Below are 26,407 nucleotides of genomic sequence, written 5' to 3' on the forward strand. Positions count from 1 at the left end.
TTTTGATAGATCAGACTGTGCGAGTGTTATTTAAACGTCATAATTTTCATAGATGTTTAAAATAACACTAGCATACTCTGGGCTATCCAAATCGGTGCCAAGATAGCTTGGTCTAACTCTAAACAGACTGGGATTGAATATAGAACAAAATTTCTGATAATGATTTTGTTTAATACAATATGATTTGTTAGCTTACGCACCATGCCTAAACTTGCGCAAGTAACATGTTATTTGCGCACTTTTTGCGCACGGCCTATTTATTTCGTATCGTACTTCGAATTAAAACCATGTAGTACATACCTAGAACTGTCAATGTCACTGTCACTGTCAATGTTATCTATTCGGCTTCTGAAAAGTCTGGAAATATAACCTATTTCATATTAAATACTTAGATTTTGAATAATTTAAATGGGAGAAGGCGTTTAAACCAACCACATATCCTTTGACAAAATTTAAAATGCATAACGCAAGTGTTTTATTGCGGAACACGGTGTTATTCAATCCGAACTTGAAGTCTTCTGCTCGTTTTGCCCGTAACGTAACAAAAGTTGCATCACACAGTAAATCAGCCGATAAATCTTTGTTGAGTTGTAGCAGAAGTAGATTGTGGGTTCAGGGAAGTCGCGTGTGTAGTGCTAATCACAATGCTGTGGTTTTAAATCGTCAATTGGGAAGTGTGAGGTTATTTTCAACGGGCAACAAGAATGACCCGCCGGAGGAGGATGTGGAACTGAAGGAGGATACGCCGCTGTTCACGAGCCAGTTGCCGGCGCCGGTGGCCGTGCCTGAAGTCTGGCCTCAGGTTCCGGTCATCGCTATTAACAGGAACCCTGTGTTTCCAAGATTCATCAAGTTGATTGAGGTGAATACAACATTTTTATAGATTTTCTTCAGAAACTGTTTACATTGATTGTCGTTGTTACCATCATCACCAGCTTACTGACTGATTCTACTGATGGGATGCTATCCCTGTTATTGTACATAAGTTTTGGGCAGAATACCATCTAGAATTAAGAATTTCTTTGCAATATGTATAAAAGTTTAGACTAGTTTTCAAATGTTAGGTGATGTTAAAACCCCAGCTTATTTAAATGAGTGGCTTGGGTCTTATTGTTATCCATTCATTTGACAAACTCCCGCAGTGGGAAGCTCTATTTAAAATTAATGTAATAATTTAAACTAATCTAGAGTAATATAGTATACTTAAAGGGATATATATATATATACTACTAGTTCTTTGGTGAAGTTAGTATGTTCTATTTTATGACAGTTATATGTTATTTATGGCTCCATAAAGATAAAAAATATGCATGGTCATAGATGGATAACAATAAAGCCTAAAGGTGAACAGATAAGTGACATAATCATGTGAGAAGGAAACATATTGTTTATCTCTTCAAGTGCCATATGCCATTTTTGAATTCTTGGAATTTTGATTTTAGTTCAATTAATCAAATTTAAATGATGTATGATGTGTGATATTTCGGGAGCCATTGGCCTACCACTCCAAGGGTTATATTTATTGATTTATTTATGCCCAAAGCCTTTGTGTTTTGTTGTTTATCGAATAATCTAGTTTCATGTCATTACAGATCTCAAATCCTGCCTTAATTGACTTAATAAGGCGGAAAGTGAAACTCAATCAGCCATATATTGGCATCTTCCTCCGCAAGAAGGAAGATGAGAAATCTGATGTGGTCTCCAGCCTTGATGACCTGCACCAGGTAATATAACGATTTAAAACTTACACAAGAACCTTTACATTATTATTTTCTACAGTTTTTCGACTCTTCATGATATTCTAAATGGAGTCATTTGGAATGATATACAAATGGGCAGTTCTATTTAAAGTTGTACCCACAACTTGCATTTTTGATTTTTTATATTATTTCCACTCAGAATCATGAGCTTGTTGATATGACACATGTGAAAAAATGCCTCCCTAAAATTTAACTTTTTGTTGGTCCCTTGTTTGCATTTGTTATGGCCATAGAAGGTTGTATTGAAATTGTAACCAAATGGACCTTTTTTTACTGAGAAAAAAACAGTTACTATTTTTTCTCAGTAAAAAAATCTCATGATTCAAAGTAGAAATAATATAATAAATCCAAAATCTAAAGCAAGCTGAAGAATGAAAAATTTCCATTGTGCAAAATTTTTATATGATTCCAAATGAGGTGGTATCAAGAAAAGAGTTGAAAAATTCCCAATTATAACACAGAAGTTGAGGTACAACTTTAAATAGGAAAGCTCCAATCCTACTTGGAAGTTTTTGCGGACATAGACCCTTTGCTATTTGTATCCTGTATGGATATCATTTTCTTTTATAATAAGGCTTGCCCTTTATTAAGGCTTCACAACCCCCAAGGTTGATATAACACTGATTAAATTACTGGTTTCTCCAGAAACATTAATGCATTATATATACATATATATTATTGTTATATATTATTGTTTGTGCATGAGGAAATTGCCTCGCGCGAATGTTCGCTCTGTGTGGACCCGCCTAATTTCTTAGTTTTAAGTCAAAATTTAAGGTTTATCTGTAATGAATGTATTACACTGTCTGTTAACTCTGCCATTTCATGTGATGTTGACTAAAAATGTTCACTGTCTATGTCTTCTAAAATCGAAAATGTGGCCAAAAAAATATGAGACAAAAAAATATTTAGGAGTAAGTATGATAAATTCAATTAACCTTTTTAACAATACTAATCTTCATCAGGTGGGTGTGTTCGCCCAAATCCATGAGATGCAGGACATGGACTTCAAGCTGCGGCTGGTGGTGATGGCTCATCGAAGAATAAAGATCACTGGCCAGTTCATTGAGGAGGAGATTGAAGTGGGGCCTGCCGGTATGTACAATCCACTAACTACACTTGTGCATCCTTTACCATCGTATTTTCACGGAAACGTTCGAACGTGTCATGCTATTTCAGTCAGTCTCAGTACAAAAGGACTAAGGTTGACTGAAGTAGTATGACAAATACGAACGTTTCTGAAAAAGTGCGACGGTAAAGGATTACGCACTACATCTGTACACATGTGTAAAAAAATCTCATAGGGCAATATAAATGATATATTGATAGCATGACATGGGTAGTATAAGGTGGCAGCGAGAAATCAGATTTTTTTACCTGCACTTAATGCACTTTCTAATATTTTAGCCAACAGCGTATCTGTGACAATGCCTGAAATAACGTAGTTCCAAGCTAAAGTATTATGGTCGTAGTAATATATGATTTTATTATACTCGTAATGGATTATAATAAAAAGCAGAGTTTGCATTTTCCTGCGTGGTGGTGTCTCTCCACATATATCGACGCGGGATCGTCAAAAGCTGAAGAAAAAAGCTTTATGTCTGCGCAATTTTCCTGCGTGGTGGTGTCTCTCCACATATATCGACGCGGGATCGTCAAAAGCTGAAGAAAAAAGCTTTATGTCTGCGCAAAAAGAGCGAAAAAAACGTCATTCGCCTCACATCGCCTCGGCCTACGCCTTCCTGCGACTACTTCTTTTTCGCTCTTATTGCGTAGACATAAGGCTTTTATCGGCTTTTACCGATTCCGCGTTGATATACCCATGTATATCAACGCGACCCTTGACCCTTTAGGATCTCCCCATGGAGATCCTAAAGAGTCATACTCAACACCTATTACTATGGGGCTGTCCACGTAATCGATAAAAATGGCTCACCCATAGGACATAAAATTCTCATCGAACCGAACCGAAAAATATAAAACCGCATTTTTTTTACCGCCACTTCTGGGTTAGCCTCACAGTAAAAGTTTTTCACATTGTTTTCGAAACAACTTAAACCTTTCCCAGGCCGCGTCAATCTACAAGATTTTTCCCAAAAAATCCAAATATATTCCAATTAATCAAGCTTTGATGATTAATTAGAATACAAGTCACATTTCGCGAATGTGCAATCCAATTTGAACCTTAAATCGGAATGCTAAAGTTTAAATTTTGTTGGAGCATCTGTGGTCGATAAAGCGGACTGTCTGGAAAAGGGGTAAGGAGGGAAGGCCAAACAACCCTAGCTTTGTAATACAGTAAGTCTCCCGCTGGCGCGCACAAGTGGTTATAATGTTCGTTATTGTATATTAGCTGCTTAAGCGCTTGTAAGGTAACGCGTAAAACGGGCGCTTATTTAATCCTTTGACCGCCTAAGATGTCAACTAACGCGCGCGGCTACAACCCAATAGAAACCTTTGTGCATTCCGACAAAGTTCATGATGATGCGTCGCGCACTAAAGGCGTGGCGTTGAAATGGTTAAGCAGCAAGCCGGAGCTGTACTGCATTACATGAGGCGTGCATGCCTTTACTGACCACACTTCATTCCTGAAATGATCCATATCATTTCAGAAATGAAGCTAAAGTTTCCCGTGTTTAACGTTGAGTTTAACGTCACCCGCGAAGAGTCCGACGCGGAGCGGCGGCGCCGCAAGCACAGGAACACGAGGAAACAGAAACCAGTGGCCGAAGAACCCAAGGACGCAGAGACTCAGAAGGAGGACAAAAAGAAGGTTCCGGATCAAGTTATGATGGTGAAGGTTGAGAATCTGATGCATGAGAAGTTCCAGCAGACGGAGGAGGTGAAAGCGTTGACGCAAGAAGTTATTAAGACGATAAGGGATATTATCAACTTGAATCCTTTGTACAGGTGAGTGTTTTTTCTTTCGCCCAAAGTATTACAGTAGCTTTAGTCTAGTAAGGTTAGATCTTTTTTCTTTCTTCCTAGCGTTGTCCCGGCATATTGCCACGGCTCAAGGGAGCCTGGGGTCCGCTTTGACAACTAATCCCAAGATTTGGCGTAGGCACTAGTTTTTACGAAAGCGACTGCCATCTGACCTTCCAACCCAGAGGGTACTAGGCCTTGTTGGGATTAGTCAGGTTTCCTCACGATGTTTTCCTTCACCGAAAAGCGACTGGTAAATATCAAATAACATTTCGTACATAAGTTCCGAAAAACTCATTGGTACGAGCCGGGGTTTGAACCCGCGACCTCCGGATTGCAAGTCGCACGCTCTTACCGCTAGGCCACCAGCGCTTATAGCTAGTAAAGTTAGATGTGTACTACAATGTACACTGTTTCTATTTCATAAAACGAAACAGCTTTTTATGTTTCATTGATTTTTCCCCAAAAAATAAACTTAATTTAGATCCAAATAGGGATGTTTCTTGTATTTAAAATAAATTATATTACACTAAATAAAGCACCAGAAAAATATTAGAAAAACCTAGACCGATTATTTTGAGACACAATTTATATTTAATAAATCCGAAAGAACTATAAGGAGTAGGTAACTTGACCGTGACGTCATTGTTCTGTATTTCATAGAGATTCCTAAGCCTGCCTCCTAAGAGATGCCTAATCGTTTTGACAGTTCGAAAAAAGAAACTTATTTGACTAAGCAGTCTACTACCCTATTTCCGTAACAGTAATGTATAGCACCTTACGATTTTATTATTTATATAACAGGTCTATTTACATTATTTGATATATCAGAAATAAGATTATTTACTTCCTATGCAATCCTTTGACGGACCAGATATAAAAATAAACGTTTCAAGCCTCATCGCCTCTTGAAAGTCTTAAAAATTCTGTATAAGAAAAAATAATAGAAAGATGATGTTATAGGGTGGTCATCAGCGAACATTAGTTTTAGTCTGTCAAGAGCCCTTGTGAAAGTACTTTATTTACTCTGTCACGTCTTTTTATTCTAAGCTAGTCTAAATCTTCCTTCTTTCACAGGGAATCTTTGCACCACATGTTGGCACAAGGGCAAAGGGTGGTAGACAACCCTGTGTACCTGAGCGACCTGGGCGCCGCGCTGACAGGCGCCGAGCCGGCTGAGCTGCAGGCTATCCTGGAGGAGATGGACGTGAGTTTAAACTTTTTGACGTGAAATGTCTTTACCCCCTTAAACACCGCGCCATCCAACCTTGTCGAAATGCACGAATTGATATTGGACTCTAGCGCGTCAGTTACTAAAATCGGTAACTTACTTTGAAAACTCAAACGTGATGAAAAGTGTTATGGCGCCTTTTCTCTGCAGCTGACTGTACTGTCTGTACCTTGTTCTATATTTATTTATTAGTGATGTTCTCAGATTCCGAAGCGGTTGATGATGTCTCTATCGCTGCTCAAGAAAGAGTACGAGCTATCGAAGCTGCAACAGAAGATAGGAAAGGAGGTCGAGGAGAAGGTCAAGCAACAACACCGGAAGTACATACTTCATGAACAGCTAAAGGTACGAAAATATTCATACTACTCCTTGATATCCTTTTTTCATTCTCTTGTTCTATGCTTTCAATAGGTAAAATATATTACTACACCTTATAAAACGTGTCTCACGCTGCGTCTGTCTGTATGTATGTATGTTCGCGATAAACTCAAAAACTACTGAACGAATTTTCATGCCGTTTTCACCAATCAATAGAGTGAGATTCTTGAGGAAGGTGTAGGTGTATAACTTGTTAAGGTCTTGTGTAACTCGTGTGAAGTCGGAGCGGGTCGCTAGTGAACATTTATGTTGATCAAACACGATATAAATTAACCCCTTTATTCATAAACGTGTACAAAAGTTTACGATGCCGCTAATCATCGTTTGTCCCTTTCCGACGTATTGGTATAATAGAAAAGGACAAACGATTATTAGCGGCATCGTAACTTTAGTACACGTTTATGAATGTATAAAATACCAGGTCACGAAAAACATGCTAGATCTTTAGCCCAGCACACATAATATACTTCAAAAAAATATTACCTACATAGGCGAAACGCGATTCTACTTTGGTTACATTCTTGGGATATACAAAACAAGGTTCTGTATGGTTTGTATTTTAAAAAGGTATCTGTTGTATCTATTAAACAAAGCTATCTCCACATTCTTATAGAAGTGCCTAACAGGAACACTCTTAACACATTTACTTCCAGCGACTCGCTAGGCGAGTTCTCTGTTCATAGGCGCCCTTTGGTACATACGGGTTTTCCCGTGTTATCGGCTACACTCGTAGCGCGTCGCTCGCGCTGGCAACTGAATGTGTTAACTGGCCATCAGTGGCCCTTATGCCTTTGCAATAAGGTTTACGATACGAGTTGCCACTGTGGACTCGTACATTTACTTTTTTTACAGGTGATAAAGAAAGAGCTAGGTTTAGAAAAGGACGACAAAGACGCGATAGGCGATAAGTTCCGTGAGCGACTGGCCGGCAAGACCGTGCCGGACGCCGTGCAGACGGTTATAGACGAAGAACTTAATAAGATGAACTTCCTTGAGAGCCACAGCTCGGAGTTCAAGTGAGTATTGACTTTGAAAAACATACGGTTGCGATAGCTGTAAAAATGATTGAAACTGTTAGGAATGAAACCACTACTTTTTGTCCCGATTTAGTTGCCGCTATCTATAACGAATTTGTGTTTCATTAGCAATAGTTATTAGAATAGGTGTATTTGTTTTTATGTTACTATTTAGTGTTTTTTTAATTATCGGTTCTAGCCGTACCATTTTAAATGCTGTGTCAGTGTGTGACGAGCTTTACATTTTTCATCTGTAAATAGATGAAAAATTTACAAAACCAAGGCTACAAAAACAATTTATAGGTAAGGGTGGGTCAACTATTTCTTGTTTTATTCTGTCCCGTCAGCCAGGAGACAACAGTATTATAGTTGGTTAGAAAAAATGTAGTACCACATACTATTTACATATTTCGTTGATAACGTTGATAGCTCATGATGATGCTATCAAGATTTAAGAGAACAGGAAACCATAGTGTCAGTAGATCGCTTAAAACACTCCTGAGCATGACTTCCAAAGTATTTTTAAACACTCTATTCCTTGTGGAACAAGGTATTTGAACTCATTCACTTTCCAGTGTGACCCGTTGTTACCTGGACTGGCTGACCTCCCTGCCCTGGGGCATCACATCCAAGGAGAACCTCGAGCTGAAAGACGCCCAAGTGATACTAGACGAGGACCATTACGGCATGGAGGATATTAAGAAGCGTATCCTAGAGTTTATAGCGGTGTCGCAGTTGAAAGGCAGCACGCAGGGCAAGATACTCTGCTTCCACGGGCCGCCGGGAGTGGGCAAGACTAGTATAGGTTGGTATAATAACAATGTATTATTTCATAACTTTATCGCTAGAGGTTAAAGAAGAATGTTGAACTAAAAGTCGCCTAAGTGATACTAGACAAATGGACTATTAAATAAAGCTACAAGTTACAGTTCACAAGCGGACCTCTCTTTCTATGTGACTTCCGCTATCTATCTATCTATTAAGCCCTTTTATTCTGAGTTAGAGTATCTCTCTTAACTCAGTGTGCCGCTTGGCAAAGGCCTCCTCCAGCTCTTTCCATTGGGGTCTGTCGTGGGCCACTCTTCTCCAGTTTAGGCCCACTGTGAGTTTGAGTTCATCCTCACATCTTGTTCGAGGTCTCCTCTGGCTCCGTGTGCAACCTCTTGGATACCAATTTGTTACTATTTTGCTCCATTTTTCCTGCCTGTCTCTTAACATGTGGCCAGTCCATCCCCACTTCTGCTGATCTATTTTAGTGAGTATGTCGGTCACTTTTGTTTTTTGTCTCAGGTTTTCATTTCTTATTTTGTCTAGTCTGCGTGTTCCCGTCATACTTCGTTCCATAGACCTCTGGCAGTATTTAAGCCTGTTCGGTGCTCTTTGTTGAGCAACAAAGAGCACTCAACAAATGTGACTTCCGCTAGTAAATTGTAACTTTATTAAATAGGCCAAAGGCATGGCAGACATTGAGAAGCGTATATTGGACTTCGCCGTCTCACAGTTAAAAGGCAGTACGTAAGGCAAGATACTCTGCTTCCCCGTGGCGGCCCGTGCCGCGGGCGGAGGCAAGACTAGTATTATAATAGTTGGTATAATAGCGATATAAAAATTTTTTTTCACTAAGTTACGGGTCCAAAATGTACAAAAATTCTCACGTATGTTCGAAGTTTCCCATTGACTTTGTTTTATTATCATTTGTTGTAAAAAAATTACAGCCCGGTCCATAGCGCGTGCGCTCAACCGCCAATACTTCCGCTTCTCCGTGGGCGGCATGACGGACGTGGCCGAGGTCAAAGGTCACCGGCGCACCTACGTCGGTGCCATGCCCGGCAAGCTGGTGCAGTGCCTTAAGAAGACTGGCACGGAGAACCCACTGGTTCTTATTGATGAGGTTGACAAGATTGGCAAGTGAGTACCTATATTAATCAGTGAGTATTTCTCGTTTAGTTTAAGCGTATCTAAATTAAATAAGAGTCACTTATTCGATGCTCACTTTTTTCACGCAAAAGAAAATCTCAGGGAATTCGCCAAAGACCCTCAATTTTTTTGTGAAACCTGACCCGCACACACTTTTCACACACACTGTTTCTTTGGCCGATTTATTAACATTTGACTTATCCACAGGGGTGTACACGGAGATCCATCCTCAGCCCTCCTAGAACTACTTGATCCGGAGCAAAACGCCAACTTCCTCGACCACTATCTCGACGTGCCGATCGATCTGTCCCGCGTCCTGTTCATCTGCACCGCCAACGTGGTCGAACAGATACCGGAACCTTTGCGTGACAGGATGGAGCTCATCGATATGTCTGGTGAGTTTGGATTTTATCGAGCAAAGCATAAGGTTTCTTTTGAAGTTACATTGGGCGTAGAATGGGCGATTGATATTCTACTCAAAAAAAGCTTAGGGTGTCTTGCAGAAAAGTCTAATAAAGATGTAATTTATAAAAAATGTAAACATCTGCAAATCTATTGAGTTAAATAGTTTGTCCCTAATCCTCATTTTGAAGTTTGTTTTTAAGGTTTTTTTTTTGTGGCAATAAATATTTTCTTCTTCTTCTTCTAGAAAGAGACATATTTTAACAGAGGTCTACTAAGGAGTTGAACAAGTGGGTTAAACATTCTGTTAAAATATAACAGAACTTAACCGACTTCAAAAAGGTGGAAGATTTATTTATTTAAAAAACGATGCTCATTATAGTTTTTTAACTTTGATTTTTTTGTTTAGGTTACGTAGCCGAGGAGAAACTAGCGATAGCCCAACAGTACCTGGTACCAACGGCGCGCAAGAACTGCGGGTTGACTGAGGAGCAACTCAATCTGACGTCGGAGGCGCTGACCTCGCTCATCAAGTCTTACTGCCGGGAGAGCGGTGTCAGAAATCTGCAGAAACATATAGAAAAGGTAACTAATTTCAAGATTATCTTAGGTAGCTTATTTAATTCTCTCTTAGAGGATCCCTTGGTCCAGAAAATCCAGCACAACCCTTGTACTACTGACACCGCGAAAAAACTGTAGTTTGAATGATGAGCAAGTAAGTATTTTTCACCCCCAATTCCGTAATTATGTCTGTATGCCGCTAAAGTGGTATCAGAAATCAGCAGAACCAATAAAAGTGCTTGGCTTCGTATTAGTAAAGAAAGATGATTAATGCAACTTAGACTTAAGAGCAATTCCTAGCTGAGCAACTTTTCAAATCTCGAATTTTTGAAGCTATGTTTCTGTCGCGCTGCGGTGGGCGGGAGCGGGAGCTATCTAAGTGTGAGTGCGCGCACACAGATGCGAGACGCGAGCGCCCGCTCATTGCGCGCCGTTCCGTTGACATTGCCGGCGAGCCGGCCGGAATTCATCCTGCGCTGCCCGACACAAGTTGTTTTTGATGTTATCACATAATATTGTTTTTAATTATTATTTTAACGACCAGTTTGGCCTAGTGGGTAGTGACCCTGCCTACGAAGCTGATGGTCCCGGGTTCAAATCCTGGTAAGGGCATATATTCGTGTGATGAGCATGGATATTTGTTCCCGAGTCATGGGTGTTTTCTGTGTATTTAAGTATTTATAAATATTTATATATTATACTATATATCGTTGTCTAAGTACACTCAACACAAGTCTTATTGAGCTTACTGTGGTACTTGTCAATTTGAGTAATAATGTCCTATAATATTTATTTATATTGATTATTTATTTATTATATTATACTGTATCTAGTAATTAATTCAGATAAAGACTACAAAAAAGAATGAGGTCCTTGCTTCGGTCGTCGTACCTATCCGTGACAATAAGTTGGGTGTGATCATAGTGTGTTGTGAAATTTTGTAAGTAGGTATGGTTAACCTACAATCTAAATAGTAGTAGTAGTACGATGGGGCTAAACTTGTGCCGTCTTATTGAAGAACGTATCGCAATGACAATCTGGGTAAGGTATGTTGGAATACTTGGAATAGTGCCGGTCAATTTTGGGACCAATTGAGAGAACTCGCGATTTTTTTTTTCTAGATCGTGTCAGATTCTTGAAGTACGGAGCAAATCGTTAAATAATAACCGTAGATTCAGCCTGAATTTTGGTAATCTTCAATATATAAAGGTTTTAGTTTTGTACACGTGTAAAGATGAAACATACTTTTTTTAGGGTAACGAGTGTTTTGCCATCAAGGGGTAACATCGGATGGTGAATAAAAGTTGGTTTAAATGGAAAGAGAATAAGGTATCACAAAGAAATAGGTCCGGAGTTTAGCCTTCTCCTACGTATATAAATTGCAGCCAACAATACAAATTTAAAAGTTGTCAGCGAATGTTCTTTTTTTCATATTTTTGTATCCGGTCTTAACCCTGATACAAACATTTGGTAAAATTGTGGCTCTCAAACTTTGATACTTATGTCATAAGGCAATTTGATAAGTAAACAATGTGCTAACAATTGCGATTTTGACGGTAAAATATTGCAATTATATATATAGTTGATATACAATCTTTTTTTGGATAAAATGTAAGGATCGTATGCAAAGAGTAAAGTAATAGAATAAAATATATAGGAAAAGAGAGCCCTCTTGAAGCATTTTAAGGAAACTAATTTCGAAGTGCTATCTCTATTTTGTATCCGAAACTAACTATATGTGTGTGCGTTCACATCTACATATGCATCCGTATGTGTAGGTACTTTCGTACTACATAATATTAGGTCTACTTCGGCGGTATACATGTTAGTTTTTTGTTTGATTTCTTGTAACTTTCATAGTTGTTCTGTTTACAAGATATTAAACAAAATACTAACTTGTAAGCCACCCAAGTAGACCTAATGTTATGTAGAAAGGTTTTAAAAAGAATGGAATAAAAAATGGAATAAAGAAAACAATACAAAAGAAAACAGAAACATAAGCACAGGTAAACAACATGCGGTCTAATCGCTAAAACGCAATCTCCAGGCAACCTTTGAGCAGCGGAAATTAAAAAAATGTCATTGTCAGTAAGTAGGTGTACATACACATACATACAAAATAGACTACCTAAATATTTCCTTTTGATTTACCGTCGCGTTGGTACTGGATAATAATAAGGGTACGAAAGTGTGATCAAGAAAACAATAAATGTGATAATTAAGTAGGTAATTTGAAGAAAATTTAAAATTTGACCTACACTGCTGTTTTTTAAATGGGTAAAGATCGTATTGTTTCTTTCCGATCTTTACCTGGAAGGGTCAAAATTGGATATTGGTCTACAGCAATCCTAGGTCTGTTCTTGATTGGATTGTTTTATAAATAAACATCTAAAACGAAATTATACATTGACACAATTACAAAAACAATCACATTTTCATCACAATACACAAAATAAATTACAGGGCCTGGACCCGGGTATGTCCTTAAACTACGTCAAAAAGAGAGGTATGGGCACTGTGAATGTCATCTCGCCTTGTGTGGTAGGGCACAGCACAGCGGATGTCATTCCAGATCTAGAGCAGAGCCCAACTGGGGAAGTACCTCCACCTTACAGAAAACCGCAGCCAAATAACACTAGACCCTACTCATAGTGTTATGTTCCTGCCGGTGAGTAAGGTTGCCAGAGCTCAACGAGGGGCGGGGGGTTAGGGTCGGCAACGCGCATGTAATTTCTCTGGAGTTGCAGGCGTACATAGGCTACGGATACTGCTTACCATCAGGCGGGCCGTATTCTTGTTTGACACCGACGTAGTATAAAAAAAAAGGGCGAAGATCGGATACCCGAAATTATCCCTGAGTGGCGCTGGGACACTGGCAGTCGAGGCAATGAAATGGCATCTTACACAATGTTGCCAACATTAAAAAAGAAAGCCAAATTAGGGAGAAATGAATTTGCTACGTTCTTCACCCACATCTGGTATTACCGCAACATACCTTAATCGTTGAACCGCCGCATTTCAAAATGGCCCTTATTTTGATATCGGCTAGCCGTAATGTAAATTTGCTATCTAGTGGTTTACTTGTGACGCACAAGTGTGAGCAATGCAAGACAATCAAATTGTTAATGGGTATTTATGATGTTTTAATCAAAATAAGCAGGTTGTACCTATTATCCTACTTAGCTTTGTTTACAGGCCTTTAATAGTAAACATAACTAAACATAAGCACTACATGACCTGCAATGTAAAAAAATACAAAAAAAAACGGTTTGAAGTGACAGGCCATTACGGGTACATTTTAGAATAGAATAGAATATATGACGGCGCAACGCCAGCCTGTTATTGTAAACAGGTGCGCCAGGCCGAACATCACGCCACCATCGTCTCATCGCCCCTCCAGTAGACTTGTTTGTACGACGTTATAAAATACCGTGCGCAGGTAAAAAAGGGGGCAGTAACGCTGTGGCTTCGGCCTGACGCACTTGTCCTTAGCTTAGTATTTGAGTTTATGAAATGAAATTGGAAATTGTAAGTGAAAGTGATCAATAAAATTTAATTAATTATTAAAAGTGATTTCCTTATCAAGATGAAAACGCCTCCTACGAACTCTACTACATCAGAAGTGACGAATCCAGTTCCACAAACACCTGTGAATAATGCGGATGGTAGTTTACTCACCATGTTTTCTGCCGGAATTGAAATGATTCTCCAAAAAATATCTGATAATATGGCTACTACCACAACTGTGGATACGCGGACCAAGTTGTTACCTTTCGATCCGGACACAACAGATGCTGATATTGAAAACTGGTGTTCATTGAGTGAAATAATCATCGAGAAAAGGAAACTAGAAGGAGTGGACTTGATTTTGGCTCTTACGCACTCTCTGAAGGGCCGAGCTGCTACGTGCCTTACTAAGATTAAACCGAATGAGCTCTCCTGGACTACCATCAAAGAAATGTTGATAACAGCATTTGCGAAACCAATGATGATGCAAGACTACTTTGACCAAGTGATAAAATTTCGACTAAAAGACAAAGAGAGTCCAGCTGAAGCAGGTGCGCGTCTCTGGCAACTTATGGAGAAAATACCTGATGCTGACCTACCGGAGAAGGTTCTTACTGGATTTGCCATCTCTATCTTATCTCAGTGTGATGACAAAATTCGTCGCGAGCTCAATTCAGTTGTGATAAATAAAAAAAATCAATTGTTTCGTACTTTACGTGGATTTACTTTGAAGCGGAAATTTGAAGAACCACCCAGTTTCGATAATGACTCGAAGAAGCAACGCCTATCTACACCATTTCGCGGGGCATGCCACTTTTGCGGAAGAATAGGTCACCGTGGTAATGAATGCAGAGATAAACAACGCCTCGTATCTAAAAGTCAACCTCTAACCAATAAAACGGAGCCTAAATCGACTACAACGTGCTACATCTGCAATGATCTTGGACACGTGGCCACCGCTTGTCCTATGCGTTGGAAGAAGAAAGAAGATGTCGCAGCCAGCACCAGCGGCGTTGGCAGCAGACAAGTGAACTTGTGTTCCAGGACGGCGCGAGGTGTGTTACAGATAAGTGGTTTTCAATTACCTTTTTTGTTTGATTCAGGTGCAGAATGTAGTCTTGCGAAAAAAAGTATTAGCCATCTTCTTACGGGTGAAAAGTTTCATGAATCATTTGTTTTTAACAGTGTAGGTCCTAATAATTTTATTTGTTCGTTACAAATCAAATGCCCGACTGTTGTAGGCGATACTAAATTAGATGTTACTTATCATGTTCTGCCAGACGAATACTTAAACGAGGATTTGTTGTTAGGTCGTGACATTCTGAGGGGGGGAGTTTCGGTTGAAATTACAGAGGATAGTTTAACCATTTCGAAGTCCAAAAATATAAACGCTTGTTCTAAATCCGATTTTTTTGACGCGTCATCGATTGATACAGACCTTACAGGTGAAGAGAAAGAGCAGTTAATAAATATACTAACCAAGTATTCTTCAAATTTCATCCAAAATTTTCCCTCTTCTCGTGTTACGACAGGGGAACTTAAAATTGATTTACTAGATCCCAACAAAACGGTGCACAGACGGCCATATAGATTATCCTCAACTGAATCTCAGATCGTAAATAACAAAGTCCAAGAATTGTTAGATGCAGGCATTATTCGCGAGAGTTCTTCACCATACGCTAGCCCAATTTTATTAGTAAAAAAAAAGGATGGCTCAGAACGCTTAGTTGTTGATTACAGGGAACTCAATAGTAACACTCGTTCAGATAGCTACCCCTTACCAATAATTAGTGACCAAATAGACAAATTGAATGGAGCTCATTATTTTTCGACCATAGATATGGCATCTGGTTTTCATCAGATCAAAGTGCATCAAGATTCTATAGACAAAATTTCATTTGTGACACCCTCTGGGCAGTATTCGTGGTTAGCTATGCCGTTCGGGCTCAAAAATGCGCCTCAAGTTTTCCAAAGAGCTATAAATACGGCCCTAAAGCCTCTTAATGATGACAACATTTTGGTTTATATGGATGATGTCCTTGCCGCTTCGAAAACTGTTCAAGAGGGATTAACTCGCCTTGATAAAATGCTTGATACTTTATCTAAAGCTGGGTTTTCTTTTAACTTTAAAAAATGTTCATTCATGAAAAAGAAAATAGACTATCTCGGTTTTGTCGTATCAGCTGGAGAAGTTAGGCCAAACCCTCGGAAAATTGAAGCTCTTAAAAATGTTCGCCCCCCGAAAACCGCTACGCAAGTTAGACAGTTTATTGGGTTAGCTACGTACTTTCGCCGTTTTATTCCGAACTTCTCAAAAATCATGAAACCTCTATACCCTCTCACGGCCATCAACAAAGGGAAAATAACGTGGACCGAAGAATACGATAAAATTCACAAAGAAATTGTTAATTATTTAATAAACGAACCTGTTTTAAAGATTTTTGATCCCTTGTTGCCTATTGAGCTACATACTGACGCTAGTAGTGACGGATATGGTGCTATTCTTATTCAAAAGGATAATAATGTTCCCCATGTGGTAGCCTATTACAGTCAAAAAACTACTGACGCAGAAAGTCGCTACCACTCTTACGAGTTAGAAACCTTAGCGGTCGTCAAATCGATTGAGCACTTTAGGCATTACCTATATGGTCGTAAGTTCACAGTCTTCACAGATTGCAATGCACTAAAGTCCTCACATACAAAAAAGGATTTAACTCCAAGAGTTCACAGGTGGTGGGCTGTATTGCAATCGTACGATTTTGACATAGTTTATAAAGAGGGAAAAACTATGGCCCACGCAGACTTTCTTTCTCGCAACCCTGTTGAAAACTGTGAATTAAAATCTTGTCTCACAAAATCAAATCGAGTGAAAATTGTGAACTTATCTGAATTAGAAACTGGCTGGTTATCTGTTGAGCAAATACGAGACTCTGAAATATCTGACATTATGTCTAAATTACGAGCGAACGAACTTCCCTCTGATGTTACCCGTACCTATGATATCAGGCAGGGTATCCTATTCCGAAAAATTGAGCGAGGGAAAATTACAAAATGGCTACCAATTCTGCCACGTTCATTGATTTGGTCTGTCATTAATCTGGTCCATAATGAAATAAAACATCTTGGCTTTGAAAAAAACCCTTGACAAGTTATATGATCTCTATTGGTTCCAAAACATGTCTAAATTCGTGAAAAAATTTGTTGAGTCTTGTGTGGTTTGTAAAGCCTCCAAGGGTTCCTCAGGAGCTCAACAAGTTCGTTTACACCCAATCCCAAAATTAGCTATACCTTGGCACACAATCCATCTTGACTTAACTGGTAAACTTAGCGGGAAAAGCGAGCGTAAGGAGTATTGCTCAGTCATCATAGACGCTTTTACCAAGTATGTTCTTCTCGAACACACTGCAACTTTGAACTCTTCAGACGCTATCAATGCTATAAAAAATTCTGTACATTTATTTGGCGCTCCAAAGCGAATTATTGCCGATAGGGGTAGATCTTACGACAACATCAATTTTAAAAAGTTTTGCAAAGATTACAATATTGAACTTCATCTCATTGCAACTGGTACTAGCCGAGCTAACGGACAAGTAGAACGAGTTATGCGAACTCTTAAAAGTCTGCTTACTATAGTAGAATGTGATTCCGAAGTCCGATGGCAGGACCATCTTGGAGAAATCCAATTAGCATTAAATAGCACCCGTTGCAGAGTCACAGGTTACACGCCCTTAGAATTGATGTTTGGAATCCAAGCTCATTCCTTAGATCTTTCAAAAATATCTGTAAACTCGAATGACACTTCCAGGATTGATTTAGATTCAGCTAGGTCGAATGCATCGACGAACATTCAGAAACAATCACAGACTGATGTCATTCGATTCAATAGAGGAAAAGCTCTAGTACGACCCTTTTCGGTAGGAGATTTTGTTTTTGTGAAATGTGAAGAAAGGAATCAAACTAAATTGGACCGCAAATATAAGGGACCTTTTAAAGTCACTGCTGTTTTGGATAATGATAGGTACGAATTGGTGCATGTTAACGGAACGAATAGGATTTTCAAGTATTCTCACGAAAAATTACGAGAGGTACCTCATGGGTTACCTGGTTTAATAGAAGCTGCAAAAAATCTTGGTCATGATGACGTGACGGCGGCCAATGAGTGTAACGATATAGAAGTTCATGAAACTTTCCCAAAGCAAGATGATTTAGCAAATAATAGTGATAGTGACTCAATGTCTGCCCATCCCAGCATATTAACAATCAATACTGATGACATATTACAAAGTCGTAATTATTCCCGCTCATCCTCAGAGGAGTCTGTACAGCATGAGCCTTCTCGAATAATCACAGATGCTGTGGTACATAGGCAAACGTAAAAAAAGGTGTTACGTAAAAAAAAATGCACGTAAAAAAAAAAAAAAAAAACAAAAAAAAGGAAAAGAAAACACGTTAACTTATTTAAGTTAGTCCGGGCCAGTTTGAACAAATTGAAGGGAAACTGAAGGATCAATTTTGATCGGACCAGTGGTAGCAACCCTGAAGAGTCAATTGACTGGGCCAGGCTTGCACTGTAGGGCCGAGAAGGCTGGACCAGTTACAGCAGACATGTGTCTGCTCGGAAAATATTCTCATTGGATCGATCTTGATTATACCCCAAAGAAATCTTAATCGTTTATTGAGTTACTGTGTCAGGATGGGCGAACATTAACTTAAGTTATTCTTTCCCAGATTAGTAAAGATGAACGTACGAAGACGTACGCCCGTCAGCATGGCCGTGACGGCGCAACGCCAGCCTGTTATTGTAAACAGGTGCGCCAGGCCGAACATCACGCCACCATCGTCTCATCGCCCCTCCAGTAGACTTGTTTGTACGACGTTATAAAATACCGTGCGCAGGTAAAAAAGGGGGCAGTAACGCTGTGGCTTCGGCCTGACGCACTTGTCCTTAGCTTAGTATTTGAGTTTATGAAATGAAATTGGAAATTGTAAGTGAAAGTGATCAATAAAATTTAATTAATTATTAAAAGTGATTTCCTTATCAAGATGAAAACGCCTCCTACGAACTCTACTACATATAAATCTTTATTACGAAACCATGGTACATAATAGTTGTTACATTAAAGAGTGTGAAAACACATGGCACCCTTTTCTTAGAACTACGTGGTATTTTGGTTATATTACGGCGATCGACTGTTGGTTGTTGGTGTATTTTTTCTCATTTTAACCATTAACATGTTATGCCCATCACTATTCCTTCTGTGTACGTATATTTAGAAACTGTCTCCGCCTCTAATTCGTGCGATAAGGACAACTGCAGCTCGGACTAAAATTCACACGCAAAAAACTCAAAAATCGAGGTTTCGCTCTCGACTGTTTCCTCCTCCAAAACGCAATCAATCTTTATGAAATTTTGGAAACTGCAAGAGGAAGAAATAATCTATGCCGCTATGTTTTGATTTTTTGGATATTTTTTGTCATATTTGTATACTGTGCCTTTTTTTACAGCCAATTCAATTGAGCCGTTTTTGCGATTTTCGAGGCGCTGTATCTTTCTTCAAAATAAAATAATCCAAAAAAGCAAAACATAGCGGCACAGATATTGATGATGTTGATCTTATTTGAAAAAATCACTGCTCTAGGTTGAAAATCCAGGGAGGAATCAGTCGAGAGCGTTTGTATGGAAAAATCGCAACTAGGAATTCCTCTTAAGCTAAGCTTATATTCTGTATCTTTAGGTATTAAATTAAAGTAAACCAAAACTACCCTCAAATGGCTCCGCAAGCCCGTTGAGGGTAGATGAAAACATTACATGATCAAATAATGTAGGTTAAAGTCAGGTTCAGTGACAGATCCAGGCTGTTTCGTATTTAGTTCCTTAGCTAGTAATTGTTATAACTACCCGAAAATGTACTAATTGTTTGTTTACTTTTATTTAAATACCTAAAGATACAGAGTATAGGCTTTAGAGCTTTAATGGCAATTTACGTGGACCGAGTTTCTTGCCGCAGGCATACGATGACTGTCACACAAGATAAAAAAATATCAAAATGTTTAACTACACATACGGTATCGCACATCTAAATATTAAATACTCGCCTAGTTGCCAAGCGGACCCCCGGCCCCCATGAGTAGTGACAAAAAGTCGATTAAACGCTTGGAAAATGATAGATCGCCTAAAAACATTATTATTGTGACAGATATCCCGTAAAGTCGCCTACAAGATAGTAAAACAAGAAGCCGAGAATCTGACCGTAGACGACAGCAACTTGTCCGAGCTGGTCGGCAAGCCCACGTTCAAGCACGACCGCATGTACGCCGTCACGCCGCCCGGCGTCGTCATGGGACTCGCCTGGACCGCCATGGGTGAGTACAGTGGACAGTAACTCGCCTACAAGATAGTGCAAGCGGGGTAGTAGCAAACGGAGCAGCTGACCGTAGGCGGCAGCAACTTGTCCGAACTAGTCGGCAAGCCCACGGCAGTCACGCCGTACGGCGTCGTCATGGGACTCACGGCCATGAGATGGGTGAGTAAATTGCTGTAATAGATCTCTTCGACTGGACTTTGGACAGTTTTATACACACCTTGAGACTTGCAGACAACTTGAGTAGTTTGAGACCTTTGAACTTTTACACAAAGTGACCAGAGACTAAAACTTGAAGGACAATGGAATAGTCGAGTGACGCGACCAGTAGATTATCTGCCAGTAGGTACAGTGTGCGTGCGGTCGGTACATTGGCAAGGTCGCTTTAAAACGCTTAAAATTGACCAGACTTCAAAGATTGAAGGGAAATTAAAGAAAACGATAGTGGAGTGATGTGCCTTCATTATCTGCCAATAGGTACGCAGTGTTAGATCTTCTAGGAATCAATCGACTAGTCAAGCAAAAAATGCAAAATGGTTCCTTTCAGTCTCCAATTCATAAAATTGAATGTCTATCATTGCCAACAGGTGGCAGCACTCTCTACATAGAAACTGCACTTCGCAACGCGCATCAAGACGACAAGTCACCAATGGGCTCGCTAGAGCTGACCGGCCATCTCGGCGACGTCATGAAAGAATCCGCCCGCATCGCACTCACAGTCGCGAGGAACTACATGCACAAACACCACCCGGATAACACTTTCCTTAATACTAGGTAAGTCAAAGTAAGAACATTATACACAGAACTGACCATCTCGGTGACGTCATGAAGGAATCCGCCCGCATCGCGCTCACAGTCGCAAGAAAGTACATGCACAAACACCACCCGGATAACACTTTCCTTAGTACTAGGTAAGTCAAAGTAAGAACATTATACACAGAACTGACCATCTCGGTGACGTCATGAAGGAATCTGCTCACATCGCACTCACAGTCGCGAGGAACTACATGCACAAACACCACCCGGATAACACTTCCCTTAACACTAGGTGAGTCACTCGGGTGAGAACATTTAACCCGCCAACCGCCAAAGATGTCAAGTGGCGCGCCGCATAAGATGGGCATGGCGTTCAAAGGGTTAACGGCCTAGAATAATGCGTAATGTGTTATGTCACCCGAAGATGTAGCTGGAGACATTCGTTGTCTTCAGTTTATTACTTGGCACATAAGACAACAGACAACAAGTTTCCCTTGCGCTATGACATGGGGTTCTTCAAGAAGCAGGTATTTAGGGTTCTCAAGGGTCGGCAACGCATAAGTGGCTCCTCCGAGTGGCTTATGTCCATGGGCGGCGATGACTGCTTCCCATGAGGCGGCTCGTCTGCTCGTTTGCAGCCTATTACATAAAAAATAATAATAATACTGAGACAGAGACCAAATAAGGGGTCTCTAATCTTTTTGAGTTCAGGACCACAGGCGTGCGCTTCCTTTTAGCGGGCTGGATTGCATAGAATTGCATAGAAATGACAATTGTCTACACTTAAATTATTAATATATATTATAAAAGAAAGCGTACAATGTGCATGCAGCTAAAACTCAGAAATGAGTCCCGGCACGATCTAGGGAGTTATATGGTGTAGTAACCCTCAATCCCCCGTTCATGAAGAACGTTCCTTTTTTTTCCTGAAGAGTGTGGTTTTTAAAATTAGGCACGTAGTTTGGAGATCGCTGCGTTACGGAATAATGGCATGATCGACCTTAGATATGAAACATTGGTTTTATTAAGCAATGAGACTTCTGTACAAAATACCGTTATCTACTCTGTGCCCTAAAATATTTGATTGTTCCAGTCACATCCACTTGCACGTGCCCGAAGGCGCAACGCCCAAAGACGGTCCATCAGCCGGCTGCACCATCACCACGGCGTTACTGTCTCTGGCGTTACGTCGCCCAGTTCGTGAGTTGGCCATGACGGGCGAGATCTCGCTCACGGGACGTGTACTGCCCGTTGGCGGCATTAAGGAGAAGATCATAGCGGTAAGTGTACTCAGGTCATAGATTATTAGATTCATCTTCAGCCAAACGCCCAATAGTCGGTCGGCTCATAGGAGGAGATCATAGCGGTAAGTGTACCCATGGCACAGATTACATAGAACAAATACTTAACTCTCTTACAAAAGAGCGAGCGCGGTGGTGAGAACGTGTGGCAGCCTACTGGCTTTGTTCCGCCGACGGAAGGCGGCGCGTAGGTTTCTATCAAAGGTCACGCGGGAGAGTACCATAGGCCTGTCCAGGGACCATCCATCTTGGCACTGCTCACCCCGTACGTGAGCTATTGGCGGGCGAGATTCGCTCACGGGCCGCGTGTTATCCGTAGGCGAGATTAAGAAGAAGATCATAGATGAGTGCCCTTACCGAACCAAATACATGGATCAAGTTAGGAGAGCTGTTTATAAGTGCCTTAGACCACGTACGCACTTTTGGCTGCAACACTTGCAACCGCAACGGGGCGCTAGTAAAGTGCATACTACTTATGCTTCAATAGCCGAGTCCACACAGAGTGAGCATACGGGCGAGGCAATTTCCTCACGCATAAACCGGCCAGTGTAGACGCGCTTCGGCCGAGGCGGCGCGCTCGGGCGAGGAAAACGCACCCGCCGCCTCGCCCGAGGCACGTCTACACTGGCCGGTTTGTGCGTGAGGAAATTGCCTCGCTCATATGCTCGCTCGCTCTATGTGGATCCGACTAATTGAAAATATGGTGCACCGTTGAAAGCAGCTGTCAAGCGAATCATCCCGCATAGTTATAATCCCCAATGGCACCAAAACTTAAACTGTTCCGTGTTTAACAGGCGAAACGAGTCGGTGTGAAATGCGTCATCCTCCCCGAAGAGAACCGGCGCGACTTCGACGACCTGCCGTCGTTCATCAAGGACGACATCGACGTGCACTTCGTGAGCGACTACGAGGACGTGTTCCGCGTGGCGCTGGACGAGCAGGTCTGACATACGTGCGCGATGTACTGCGCTACTACTTTGGCTAGGAGGATGTATTGTCGGACGAAACGCAGCTAGAGTCCGTCTAAGCTAGCCGTATTTAATTCAGATTACGAATTTGTTAGGCTTCCCTTATTTATGCGCGTTTAATTACTGTATCTGACATTTCCATTATTTACACATTTATGGAACGCAATCCTGCTATATATTTGAGTTATCTGCACATTGCGATTTACAAAACCCGTAACCACACTTACGCTGGATAGCCTAAGACAAATGTTGGATAAGGTATGTGTTACGCAATGGCGTAAGAGGGTATTTTGTCGGAAACGCAGCTAGCTGTATCATTCTTGCTCTTATCCCCTTTACTTTTTTCACTCGGGAGTGACTCACGATAATAATTTAGAGTTAAATATTAATAATTAAGCAATTATTAATATTTAAATCTAAATTATTATCATTCAAGTTATGACTTCATCTATATTAACAAAGTCAACCGTCACGAATGTATAATGTTTATACTCGCAGTGGGCTAGCTAGTTACAAATATTTGGGTGCTTAGCTAAAATGCCAAAATGGTTACGCTCCGTAGCGAACGAAACGCCAATGTCTCTATCGCACTAATATGGAAGAGTGATAGAGCGGGACTACTGATACCGTATCGTTCGCCAAAGAGCGAACGATTGACGCCTTGGCTACGCACCCAGGGATATTTGTTGACCAGAATGTACGATGAATTATTGTAAACACGGCTGGTACAAATGTGTATGTATTTATTCTTAACTGGTTCAGTCATGGCCGGCTAAAATTTATTAGCATTAATTTCAGATAGAACCACGTAAAGTCAGAAACAGAAGTTGCTAACTGGTATAGGTGTTTAAAATTAAACAAGCAACTTTTTTGTTTTGGGAATAAAAGCGTGTGCAAGTAAGTTTAAATGTTTGAACTGCTTAGCCATTTCTGTTGCTCATTGTATGTATTTGACAAGAAAGAAAGCGACGAATGCAAACTTCCATAAAAGGATTGAATATTTACTTTTAAAATTTTAATATTTTGAATGTGTAACGTAACGCACACAACACATACAATCAACATGTTATAATAACATTTCAAAATTCTCTACGCAAAAACAATTTGATGAATGACTCGACGAAGCTAAATTCTTCTCGAAGCGAAAAAATAACTTGTGGGCATGTTCATAATATCTAATAATGTATAATATTGACTTATTGTAGTTAGATTTTAAGTATGTAATTATTCCATTACAAATATGAAAACTTTTGTTATGCATACCTACAATATTTGTTTATATATTTATTTATAACTTGTACTTGTATAATTTGCTGATATATTATGTTTAACCTTTTGACCGCCAAAGACGTCATATGACGTGCGCGGCTACAGCCCAATATCAACCTTCATGCGTACTGACAAGGTTCACGATTACGCGCCGCGTACGATAGGCATGGCGTTCAAAAGGTTAAAAAAGTCTTGATATTTCTCTGGGACTGCATTTTTGTAATGTAGACACTGATGTACATATTGTAGAACAAAATTAGTGCAAAGCCGTAACAGACGAACGCGTAAATCTACATAATTATTGTGATATGTGGCCTTATGGCTATAAAGAAAAATTGCAAATTGCCGATATCGCAAAAGGGCACGTGGCACGAAAGGGGTCCACTGATTAACAGTCCGCCGGACGGTATCGGCTTGTCAGTTGTTCGGAACTATCAATTTTTTGTTCTAACTGACAGGCCGATGCCGTCCGGCGGACTAATCAGTGGACCCCTTTAATTGTATTACTGCAGCGAGTTCAACTAACTGGAAAATAAACCTTTTTAATGTTCATAATGTGTACTTAGCGGATTTTTTTACTTATTAAAAAAGCCTATTGGCCCGTCTGTTGCGGCTAGCGTGTTTCATTAGATTGTACTTGTTACTGAGAAACATATGTAGACTATGTAGAGTTGTTATTATTATTATATGCTGTTTTCTGTCGATTATGGAAGATGTACGATTGTTAAGAAATGAATGTATAATTAAGTTAAGTAAAATTGCTCTAAGTATTTTATATTAAATAAGTATTTTTTTATAATATGGTTTTCGTAGATCTCATTCCCGGTTCCTAGTTCATATTTTGATAGTAATCAAATCTGTAGTTCGCAAGAATATTTGCACACGGCGCATGCAGATTTACTTTCATTCGAAAAGGTCGCGCGGGTTACTTGAGCATATTCAAGTAACTGGACCCGCACGCTTATTCCAACCATTGTTTACAGGATTCATCTAACCTGCACAGTGCACTAGTTGAATGCTCCGTGTGCAATTATTCGTACATCATGACTACAAACATATTCTGAATATATACTTGGGGAATCGGCACCGTACAAATAAAGGGTATTTTTTTCAAGGCTTAGCTAACGTCTGGTTACCTCGTAATGCCCAATGTGCATTACAATGTACACTCCGTTTTAATCAAATTAAAACTTTGATAAACCCATGAATTGGTATACCACAGAAAGTAGCATTTCTTTTGTTTCATTGCTTTCTCAAGCTAAATTTACCCTAATTTACTATACAACAAGGTTCAAATTAAAAATAGGATAATTTTAGTATAGTTAGCCTTACGAAATTCATCCCAATTTACTTTACAACAAGGTTAACATTAAAAATAGACAAAAATTGTATGGTGGGTCTTACGAGGTCTCTCACATACATGGATTTTCATACACATTGAATGATTTTTACTGTAGGTCCCAACACAAATTGAATGCTACTTATGTGGTATATAGTTATTTGAGGACGATGAAAAAAATCTATATTTTATAAAATTATAAATGAGCTCTATAGCACTAATTTCTTTTTAATTAATTAATTAACTATGCAAATACCTTTTTAACAGCCTCGGCCCCAACATTGTTGGGCTCAACCGCTGGTGACTAATGACAGGGTGAAATCACGTGAAACGTATAAGTGGTAAAAAAAATCATACGAATAGCAACTTTGCGTCCGAAAGGTCCATTGTAATGGCAACGCTTTCTAATATATACCCTTCCAAAAAAATTCAAGCTAAATAAAATCTAGCTTTGTTCACAGCCCAAACGGGAGTTGAAAGCCACCAACTGACCACGGCTTCACGACAACAACGACTAACAGTTTCGCCATGCTACAACAACGCGAAGTAACAAAGATTTAACTTTGTTTATATGTGAGGAGACTGCAATAAACGATTTTAACTTGTATTGACATTTTATTTGGTGTTCTTTTGCTGCGGCGAACGTTAAGTAGTAGTAATGAGCAATATCGTTCCATTTTCAGTCGCCAAATGGTCAAACTACTACAAATATTCA

General features: G+C 39.9%; 1 protein-coding gene across 2 annotated transcripts; it reads left to right on the plus strand.

The window, feature by feature from the left end:
* Window positions 1–331: 331 nt before the first annotated feature.
* On the plus strand, window positions 332–26,297 carry LOC133526783 (lon protease homolog, mitochondrial). 2 transcript variants are annotated; one of them, XM_061863532.1, is made up of 16 exons: window positions 332–862; window positions 1,593–1,724; window positions 2,726–2,855; window positions 4,373–4,670; window positions 5,763–5,892; window positions 6,121–6,261; window positions 7,147–7,310; window positions 7,886–8,115; window positions 9,026–9,218; window positions 9,435–9,622; window positions 10,039–10,214; window positions 19,895–20,060; window positions 20,647–20,833; window positions 21,909–22,095; window positions 22,911–23,057; window positions 26,154–26,297. In XM_061863532.1, exons 1-16 carry the CDS (start codon window positions 458–460, stop codon window positions 26,181–26,183), a joined length of 2,904 nt encoding a protein of 967 aa, XP_061719516.1. In that variant the 5' UTR covers window positions 332–457; the 3' UTR covers window positions 26,184–26,297. The 2 variants fall into 2 exon arrangements, with proteins under 2 accessions (XP_061719516.1, XP_061719517.1); XM_061863533.1 differs by having other exon boundaries at window positions 4,427–4,670.
* The last annotated feature ends 110 nt before the right edge of the window (window positions 26,298–26,407 follow it).

The sequence above is a fragment of the Cydia pomonella genome, chromosome 17 (genome assembly GCF_033807575.1).
Source record: "Cydia pomonella isolate Wapato2018A chromosome 17, ilCydPomo1, whole genome shotgun sequence".
Classification (NCBI taxonomy): domain Eukaryota; kingdom Metazoa; phylum Arthropoda; class Insecta; order Lepidoptera; family Tortricidae; genus Cydia; species Cydia pomonella.